Source organism: Lactuca serriola, chromosome 5 (assembly GCF_051521515.1).
Source record: "Lactuca serriola cultivar US96UC23 chromosome 5, Lser_US96UC23_V15, whole genome shotgun sequence".
NCBI lineage: Eukaryota > Viridiplantae > Streptophyta > Magnoliopsida > Asterales > Asteraceae > Lactuca > Lactuca serriola.
Genome location: NC_136412.1, coordinates 281964153 through 281974102, shown reverse-complemented (window position 1 = coordinate 281974102; position 9950 = coordinate 281964153). Strand labels below are relative to the sequence as shown.

General features: G+C 32.1%; 3 protein-coding genes across 5 annotated transcripts; 1 reads left to right on the top strand and 2 right to left on the bottom strand.

Annotated features, from left to right (window-relative positions):
• The first annotated feature begins 1490 nt into the window (after positions 1–1490).
• LOC145054477 (uncharacterized) lies at positions 1491–2426 on the top strand. Its single transcript, XM_079002682.1, has one exon. It carries the CDS (start codon positions 1643–1645, stop codon positions 2294–2296), a length of 654 nt encoding a protein of 217 aa, XP_078858808.1. The 5' UTR covers positions 1491–1642; the 3' UTR covers positions 2297–2426.
• Positions 2427–4118: 1692 nt separating this feature from the next.
• LOC145054476 (DNA-directed RNA polymerases II and IV subunit 5A-like) lies at positions 4119–5953 on the bottom strand. The gene is made up of 5 exons (XM_079002681.1): positions 5788–5953; positions 5056–5305; positions 4791–4970; positions 4575–4688; positions 4119–4494 (listed from the first exon to the last, which is right to left on the bottom strand). Exons 2-5 carry the CDS (start codon positions 5254–5256, stop codon positions 4312–4314), a joined length of 678 nt encoding a protein of 225 aa, XP_078858807.1. The 5' UTR covers positions 5257–5305; positions 5788–5953; the 3' UTR covers positions 4119–4311.
• Positions 5954–6452: 499 nt separating this feature from the next.
• On the bottom strand, positions 6453–9950 carry LOC145054474 (uncharacterized). 3 transcript variants are annotated; one of them, XM_079002678.1, is made up of 11 exons: positions 9797–9950; positions 8558–8623; positions 8410–8477; positions 8285–8318; positions 8128–8197; positions 7983–8040; positions 7499–7627; positions 7147–7238; positions 6992–7076; positions 6812–6890; positions 6453–6727 (listed from the first exon to the last, which is right to left on the bottom strand). In XM_079002678.1, the coding sequence occupies exons 1-11, from the start codon at positions 9801–9803 to the stop codon at positions 6669–6671; spliced, it is 747 nt and encodes a 248-aa protein (XP_078858804.1). In that variant the 5' UTR covers positions 9804–9950; the 3' UTR covers positions 6453–6668. The 3 variants fall into 3 exon arrangements, with proteins under 3 accessions (XP_078858804.1, XP_078858806.1, XP_078858805.1); XM_079002680.1 differs by lacking the exon at positions 8410–8477; XM_079002679.1 differs by lacking the exon at positions 9797–9950 and having other exon boundaries at positions 8558–8630.

Genomic DNA, 9950 nt, shown 5'->3' with positions numbered 1-9950 from the left:
TATATATATATATATATAGGGGAGGGTTCAATTGAAAAAAAAAGGTTGAGAATGGGGGAATCATTCTCAGCCAATCATTTATTTTTGCCGCAAAAGCCTCCAACGTACCGGCGGAAATGGGAAACGAATGCACATGTGTTTTCCAACATAACATATTTCCTTAAACTATGTTAATCATTATACAAAAACATAGTTTTTTTCGTTTTTTTTTTTATTTTTATAAGCTATTTTTATCAAAAAAATGATTTTAAATATACCAAAATTCATGATTTTTTATTCTCTACAAATAGACATCCATATTGATATAGTTTTAAGATAAAATAAAAAATTTATTTTTTTTATATTTTCAGCTATCGTTATTCATAAATGAATAACAATACATCAGGTTTTATTACAGTACATTTGTTATTCACTTATGAATAAAAAGTATGATTTTTTTTTACAATTTAAGTATCATTCATATATGAATATAGCATATAATAAATATAGTATATTCATATTTTATATTGTACGATGAATTCACTTGTGAATATTAACATAGTATATTCACTTGTGAATATTAGATGGTATATTCACTTATGAGTATTAAATGATATTTCATATGTGAATATTACATAGTATTACATAGTATATCACATGTGAATATTACAGAGTATATTCACTTGTGAATATTAGATGATATATTCACTTATGAATATTACACAGTATATTCATATATGAATATTACAAGGTATATTCATTTATGAATATTGAAGGTATTTTGACAAATATATATAATTTTTATATGTTATTCACATATGAATAACATACAGACTTGCATATTTGTTTTTTGTTTTTAATAATCATATACTGATTCAGGTGAGAAAACATATTCATATGTGAATATAACGTAGTAATTTAGTTTATGCATTTCATCAAACAGTTGGAGTGCAAACAAGTTAACTATTTTAAAAATGTTAAAAACATCAAGTTATCAATTCCAAAATCATCATATACTTCCGATTTCGACTTCAGATGCGACATCCTATCTCTGATCGATTTCTCAATTTGATTTTGATTTCCGAAAATCCGATTGGGAATCTGTGAGTACCGATTCCAAGTCCCTCAATGTCGACTGTGACTACGAGTCCAGAACTCCGATTCTAATTTCATGAACAGTGAAGAAATTCCGGTTTAGTTGAAGAAATCTGGATGATTATTGAAGGTTGGAGGAAATTTTTTTATGATGAACGAATAATTATCGAATTCTCTATAGTTACGTATTTGAAATTGAAGGTTATTACGATATTTACAAGTTTGTCACCATGTGTTTTATGCTTAGATTAAATGAGTGGCTGATAATGATTCCCCCATTTTCAACCTTTTTTATTTTCTCAATTGAACCCACCTATATATATATATATATATATATATATATATATATATATATATATATATATATATATATATATATATATATATATATATATATATATATGAAGAGAAGTGAGTGGTGTCGTGTGGTGGTCGTCGTTTTCACGCGGACTATGCTCCTTCTTCCATCGATACTTGTCCAGTTTTTGTTTCAGTTCTGTTTTACTTCAACTACACGCCGCTTCCAATCTTCAAACTCTATCGGATTCGATTTAGGAAGCAAAAATCAATGCATCGAAACCCTTCAACGTTTTCATCGCAGATGGATATGAATCCTCCGTTTCCAGAGCATGAGCATCTGAATTGCCCTCGATGCAATTCCAGCAACACCAAATTCTGTTATTACAACAACTACAATCTCTCACAGCCTCGTCACTTCTGTAAAAACTGCCGGCGGTACTGGACCAAAGGCGGCACTCTGCGTAACATCCCGATCGGTGGCGGCATCCGCAAAGCCACCAAACGCTCTTCAAATCCAAACAAACGCACATCGCCGACGACGCAACAACCACCTCTACCACCAACACCTGCTGCTGCACCTCCACTTCCACAGAAACAGCAACCACGTGTTGTTTATGGATATGGTAATAATCTGGATTTGGAATCTAATGGTGGAAATTTGAGCTCAGTGTTGGGATCAAATCATATGGGACCTTTTGGGAATTTGTTAATGGATGGTTTGAGTTCCAATTTGGCGAGTAAATCCGATGATGATGTTTTGATCCGAAACCCGATTGCAGATGATTTTGGAAGCAACTTTTTGGTCAGATTGAATGGTAGCAATAATCCGAACGCAGTGAGAGAAGAATCGAGCTGTTGGAGTCGGGAAGAGAATGGTTGGCCTGATCTTTCTATTTTCACACCAGGTTCAAGCTTCCATTAAATTAAGTTTTAATACTAATCTACTCTCTTCAGTTAAGCAACATTATTCCATTATGTATAAAAAACCCGGTCCACAACAGACAAAGAATCGGCTTTTTCCTATTATATCGATTGGTATAGCGGTTTCTTTTTGGTTGGTATAATGTATAATTGTATATAGATCGGTTCTATGATTTCGTAACACGTTTTTTAGGCTCTTAATTTACACAAAAATAATGATAAAAAACTTGCCGAACTAAAAGAATATAAATAGCACATTACCAAATCGATAGAAAAAAAAAATATAGCACCTTCGAAACTTGGACCCACGTTGTCAAGTTATATCAGGAATATTGTTCTCTAATTTTCTGTGTAATAATATTTTCGAAGTATTTTTATAAAAATTCGAACTAAGGTCTCAAAATGTATATTATTATGAATTTATATTTAAAAAAATAATCAGCTATAAAAGATACTTTTTGTTTTAGGTAATTATATTTTTTATTTAGACAATCTGTAAATTTTACTAATTTCAGAATTTTATCTTTACTAGTTATAAAATATATTTTTAAATCCATTTATATATTTTGTTTTGATAAAGTTTTAATGTCCTTTTCTATCCATAATTATTAGTATTTTATTTTTGTTAGAGTTTCAATGTACGTAATTGAAGGTTCTATCAATACATTATTCATTCACCACTGAATTTCTTTTAGCGGTTCTGAACTTGATCAAGGAATGTATTTTTTTATGGTTTCTTGATTAAGAAAAAAAGGTATTTTCAACTTTCATAATTATAGCACAATAATTTCTTGTTGCATTTGTTTGATTACGTTTGAAGAGTAATTACTGAAAATCAGGAGTTTATTACATGGAATCCGACCTTTTTAGGAGTTCAGATGGGGAAAAAAATAGTATTTTGGGAAGAAGTAAACAAACTAAAAAGTATTAAAGTTGTTTTTCTCTTCAACCTTTTACTTCCAAGGATGACTAGGTCAACTCATTTGAGTGAAATTACAAAGACAAACTTTTACCTAATAAAGAAGCGTATTGAAGTCGTTGAAAATCATCTATATTAAAGTAATTATTGTTCGGATATCATTTTCTTACTATAAAAAGAATGATTCTTGAATAATTCTATTTTAAAGTCGTGATAACATTTTCTTACTATACTTATTACTGTATTGATCATCCATGAATTAAAAGATTCAAAGACGACTTGCCACAGTGCCAATTCAACACCATATTTCTCAAAGTTCAAAGAAAAAAAAAACTCTGATCTTATTCTAAACAATAAAAGAAACTATATATTTGTTTTGCTCGTGACCAATCATTCTGTTGAATTTTTTAGCTTTGTAATATGCTGATGAATAGTCATATAAAAAATTTAACCTATGAAATGTTGAGCTCAACTGAGTCTGAAAAATGTTGAGCTCAACTGTATATCCAACTTTCATTTACTTAATGGACTTAGCATGCACTTAAGCTGGAAAAACTATATATGGTGGTTTGTTTATTTAGTCCGGGTAAAACGATTTAATAGGTTAAGCCAAACAAAATTGCTTAATGTATTAAAGGATGTTTGATAGTAGTCGATTGAGTCAGATACGATTGATTCAATGATGTTTGATCTTCAATCTGACCGATTAAAAGGAGCATATCAAAAGAGTCAGCAAAGCCAGAAACTTAATACAGTCAGACCCGGTAAGAGTAAGAGGCATATCAAATAACAGGTCCACAGCCTATGCATGATATGAGGGGAGTGAATTGATGGACCACAGTCGACACTAACTACAGTAAAGGCATGTAGGCCTCTCAACTCACATGCGTTAGGGCCCAACATATTTGAGTTGGGATGTTATCATATTAATGATAATAGTTATTATTTACGCCCAAATCCGCTTCTCAAGTCATTTTCAAACTTATTTTTATGTCAAGTCAACTCCACTCAACTCAAGACATACCATTAAAACCAAAAGCTATATTTTAACCTATTCGCCTAAAAACAAAACGACGAGATTTGTTTTTTAATTGGAATTAGGCAACCATTCTGTATGTGACATAACAGATCTCTTGTTTACGGTCTTTTTTGTTTGAATCAAAATCATCCTTGTCTTTCTCGCTTGTTCCCGTCTCAATTGGTCTCAGAATTTTAACAACCTGTCCTCGCCTTAACCCGTAATATTTTGCAATTGGATCTGTATGCAAAATCCGAGGTAGCTGCAATAACCAATTCCATAATATGGAATGGGAATCAAATATGCATATTCATTTGTGGACAAGAATAATGAATAACTCACCTGTGCTTCTTTGACAGTGTATCTATCCAGCAATTCTTTCTTTTCTTCTTTGGTAAGTGGGATATGTTCAGGAACAAGGTAATGATATCTAATGTTCACCAACAACTCACCCTCCTGTAACAATATGTATCAAAAACACACTCCATTAAAATAAATATTATCTATCCAATTTTATCCAATATGGAAATATGCATATTAATTAATCATGATAATGACCTGAAAAACATCCATTTGGTACATTCCTGCAATCTCCGCTTGACATGCCTTGGCTGAGGGAGTCATACCATGTCGAACCACTATGATTGCTCTATGAATGTTCTCATCTCTCATAAGAAACATATACGCCTTGATTACCTTAACACCAATCTTCAGCTCATTTGGAAAGAAAACATAGATCTGAAAATCATCATCATATACCAAAAACATTCATCATCTCCATCTTTGAAAATTGAAATATATAACGCAAAATCAAAAGGCTCACTGGTTCAGTGTTGTTTGGTTTGGACTTGGTGAAAGCAAGCTCTTCTCTTCTAATGGTGCCGTTGTGCTTGTCAATGAATTCCTTTCTCGTCATGTTTATCTCTGAATCTTCAACTTCGTAGCCACGGTCTTTCAGCATCTCGTAACATGTTTTCATCACTCTGAAAACTGTTGTGATCTCTTCTCCTTCCGGTGTAGACATTGTTTGCTTCAACTTTTCAGAATAATATCTTCACCGAGATATGATTTTTCTGGAAACCATACCATTCTTCGACGTGTTAGTTTAATATTTTAAAACGATTCGCAATCATGAATGAATTAGCGAAATTACCAGAAACTAGCCCTAAGTCATGAACGTGATTGATGTCGTAAGATTAATGAAAAATCAACTTACAAGTCGCCATGAGTCATACAAAGAGGCATAAAGCATAACAAAGTTAAAGTGATTAGTGACTAATCCATTAGATTACACTTATCGAAGCGATCAACTAAAGTTGCAAACGCAGAGGTGAGTATCGTCAACAACAACGATAAACTAACACCTGTCATCTTCCTATCGATTGATATGATATTCACAATTGAAGGATTAAAAAACGTAATGAAGCTTTCTTACGTCAAACAGAGAAAGAATGAAAAAATAAAAAATGTTCTTCGGTCACTACGACCAGAGAAAGTTATCAAGAGGATCAAACAGACAAACAGAAAAAGAATGAAAAATGTTATTCCGTCATACCTGTACAGGTTGATCGTTGCAGGTACGAAAATGGCGGAAGACGGAGGACTGAGAAGTGACGAAGCGTTGAAAGCACGCAAGACCGCCGGAGCCGGAGGCACTGATTTTTACGGCGATGATGGAAGCGGAACCCTCGCTTTTCTGGGCCTTTATGGTTTATACAACGAATAACGAATTTTCCATTTAAACGCCATATTGTCTCAACCCATTTAACTGTATTTTAGTGTGGCCATGCCCATATCCAATAAGGCCCAATTTAACTATGTATAAGTTTTATTGTTTTTTTATTATTATTTTATAGATCATTATAAGGTTTTTTTTTATCATTATAATATGTTGCTTTTGATCTGTTATTCAAATCGTGTATAAATCTCTAGTCACTTGTTTTCTTTAGTTTCTTTTATATATTTAACAGTATTTTTTATATCATTATAATTTTTGACTAGTTAACCTATTTTGTTATATATATAAAAACAAATGCACTGAAGTAGTTTTGTAATAATAGATAAGGTCAGTTATGTATATTTTGGAAAGAAAAATTAGAAAAGATGAGGTTAAAGTAGGGTTATTTGCTGACATGTCTTTGAAAATGTTAATCAATCAGAGAATGTTTGTGATAATAGGTTTCTGTTAAATAAATATTAGTGGAAAATAATATGATAAAATGGGTTCAAATCAATGAATATTAATTCGAATACAGTAATATGGGTATGTGTTTGGTTCATAAAATTATTTTACACCGATCAACTTATTCTAGTATCATCATACAACCAAACAGAAATCTTTTTAAACTTTTCACAAACCACTTATTGAGTAATAAATAGAATTATTGTGCTCCATCAGAAAATAACAATTTTATCTAAGTGGCTATTGCTGAAGAATTAATTATTAGATGAATCGAATTTCTCAGCTAGATAATGATCCAGCATATCCTCATCATCTGCAACCAAACGGACGTTATAATCAAAATAAATTGCATATATATATTTCCAAGTATTAAAATAGAAAAAAGAGAGAAAATAACCTTCAGAATCATCATCAAAATCATCGTCATCGTCATCGTCTTCATCATTAGATCCTTCCATAATTGGTGTTGCATGTCTCTGCCAAAAGTAACGATATAAAACTTATGTCATCGCCACATCATTGTCATTTAAAGTCATCAGTGCCACGTCAGCATAAACTCATAAACATAATAACTTACTGCAGAAGCTCTTCCACTTTGGAACCATTGTCTTCCAGTGAGTTTCTTTTCTTTGGTTGTTGCCAGGGCTGATTCTGTCAACACTCTGAAAGTCGGAGGGTAATAATATCAATACTTATATAAATTGTGGAAAATAAATAAAATCTGTTACTTACTTGGCTCTCTCAAGGGCTGCTTCTGCTTCAAATTTTTCTCTCCATGCCAAAAATGTTTCAACAGTGACAGGTTCTCCACGTGGCACAATTATCTAACACCAAGTTCACCCATCAAACTTAACAATTGTATATAAAAACCCAAATTGTAAATTACAAATTTGGTCCCTGTTCTTTACTCAGAACGGCAAGTTTGGTCTGATTTTTAAAATCGTCCTTAAGTTTGCATTTTGTTGTGGATTTAGTCTCGCTAACAGTGAACTACAAATCTTAAATTGGACCAAATTAGATATTTGAGTAAAGCATAGGGACCAAATTTGTAATTTAGTTTGTTGTAATATATTCAAAATCATACTTCATCCTTATTTGCTGTTTCCTCTTTGATATTGTCATTGTCAGTGTCTTGATCAAATCTTTCAGTAAACCACTCTTTAGCAGATGTAACTAGAGTGTAAATCATAGCCATTCCAAGATTTTCTGATGCCTGAAAAAATCAATTTTAAATGAGTAGTAGTTGCATGAGGTGAATAATAATAAGTTAATAACATTATTATGGAGTAAGTGAATACTAAATGAATGTCATTGATTAATGAAAAATAAAGTTTCATTTGATTTTTATATGTATGCATATACAATAGATTTTTGTATATAGTGTTACTTAACTCATCTTGAAGCTTGTCTGTTGGGTCATGAAGTTCTGAACTAATTAGTTTACTCTTACTCAATTCAATGAAGCTAAAAACATACCCACAGGAAATAATATCAGAGCTATATTGGGATTTGAAAAAAAAATGTGCCAATTATATAATGAGATTATAGTTTATAGCAATTAAATTTACCTCTTGTTCAAGTTTTTCTTTCAAAACTTTGAGATCTGATGCTGGGATTCCTTTAATACTGAAATAGGTCAACTCTTTGGGTTAATAAAACATCAATCTATAATAATGTGTCAAAGTGTAGGATCAAGAAAGATGAGTGAGACACCTTTTCAAATTCAAAAGTGGAATTTCATCTGGATATTTCTCAGTGTGTGAAAAAATTAACCCCAATTGAACTGCAAAAAAGAAAATAGCAAATTGAGTTTTAATAATGTAAGCATCTTTGAGTAGTAAACCTGAAAAAATGATGTCTAGTGTAAGACCTGGACTTGTTGAAGATTCATTTGTCTCATCATCCTGTTACATAGAGAATAATAACATATTTAGTTATAATATATAATATATTTTGAAGAAGAAATAAAAGGAATTGTTGGGATGTAATTATTACCTGAAGAGATAACTTAATTAGAAAACATCGATTTGAAGTGTTTAATCCACTTTCACTAGGGTGAATTTCTGGAGTACACAAATACGTTTTATTTTTAAGTTAAAGATGATTGATTATTTTATAAAACGAAGAGAGTTAGTTCATAGACCTTCAAACTCATCCATTAGGATGGCCTTTAGGGCTTCAATTTCCATCTCCTGCTCTTGCGCATGATCTGTCATAAGCATTTCAATAAAGAGCTTATGGGCCTTGATGATATTCATGATGCCCTAAAGCTACTTAATGATGAGTGTCTTCCATATCCAAAATCAATAGTTTTTATCAAATATGAACTCCATCTTTTCAACCAATAGAAACCATTCATGTAGTTCGTTTAGTTCACTTATGCAAGATCAGGTTTAATATGCTCAAACTTCAAAGCAGCCATTGTTACAAATGATGTATGATGCACGTTTTAGTGTGTTAGTGTGCATAAATCCATGAATATATCTTATTTCCGGCTTTTTTTCTCTGTTTTTGTTGGCAATCAAGTTCAAGATGAATCCAAAATATCTCTAGCTGGATCAATAGAACATATGCATATGATTATGGTAATATGAGGCCTACACTTATTGCTAAGGGAGGAGGGAGTCGTTCCCATTGAACCCACCGAACCCACTGTCATATCAGTTTTTCTCTTTGATTTTTCTTCATCTTTCCGAACCCACAACACACAGAAATCTTATCTTTCTCAACCCACTCAACCCACTCGATTAAAAAAAATATACAAAATAATCAAGGTAAAATCTTAATTAGCAATAGAGTTACCGCCGGTACCACTCCCTCTTCGGCGGGTTGTTTAATTGGTTTCACGAGCCCACTTCATCCTCTCTCTCTACTTTTTCTCTCTCATTTTCTCTTGTACCATATGTTTTAAGACTTGTACCTTAGTTGTTTGGTATTTTTTTAATTGAGTGGGTTGAAAAATATAGGATTTCCGTGTGTTGTGGGTTCGGAAAGATGAAGAAAAATCAAAGAGAAAAATTGATGTGCTCGTGGGTTCAATGAGAATGACTCCCTCCTCCCTAACAGTAATCTTAACAATTCATATAAACTAATCGGATAGAGATGCTGATGATAGTCTTAATTTCCCCAAAATCAGCTCAATTTTACTTTAATCACTGTCATATCATCGAAAAATTAAGATACAAACATACAACGCCATCGAGAACGGAAAAGTTACAAATCATACTTATATCGATTAAAGTCTAGCGAAACTGTTTTGGGCCGATCGATCTTCCAATAACACAAACCAAATGTTACAGAATTTATAACTTTTTTCAAAAGAGGAAACCTAGATTATCTTGATATTTAAAATTATATCTCAAATGGAATTCTAAGGAATTACCTGTCATCTCTACGCAATAGTTCTTCTTTCTCCTTCAAATCTCGTATTATCTCTAGAGTTTTCTTACGTCGGAGTCGAAAGAGTAGAGACGCACATCATGTGATCAATTTGCTTCGTTCCAAACATGTACGTTCGCTTCAAATGCATGTACGAT

Bases quoted from the DNA above. Each gene is read 5' to 3' on its own strand.
- LOC145054476 (XM_079002681.1), bottom strand. From the start codon at position 5,256: ATGTCTACACCGGAAGGAGAAGAGATCACAACAGTTTTCAGAGTGATG. The intron at 4,971-5,055 runs GTGAGCCTTTTG...GATGATTTTCAG, and splicing joins AACCAAACAACACTGAACCA to ATCTATGTTTTCTTTCCAAA. The intron at 4,495-4,574 runs GTGAGTTATTCA...TGGTTATTGCAG, and splicing joins ACACTGTCAAAGAAGCACAG to CTACCTCGGATTTTGCATAC.
- LOC145054477 (XM_079002682.1), top strand. From the start codon at position 1,643: ATGCATCGAAACCCTTCAACGTTTTCATCGCAGATGGATATGAATCCT.
- LOC145054474 (XM_079002678.1), bottom strand. The intron at 8,198-8,284 runs GTCTTACACTAG...TCTTTTTTGCAG, and splicing joins TGAATCTTCAACAAGTCCAG to TTCAATTGGGGTTAATTTTT. The intron at 8,041-8,127 runs GTGTCTCACTCA...GACCTATTTCAG, and splicing joins CCACTTTTGAATTTGAAAAG to TATTAAAGGAATCCCAGCAT.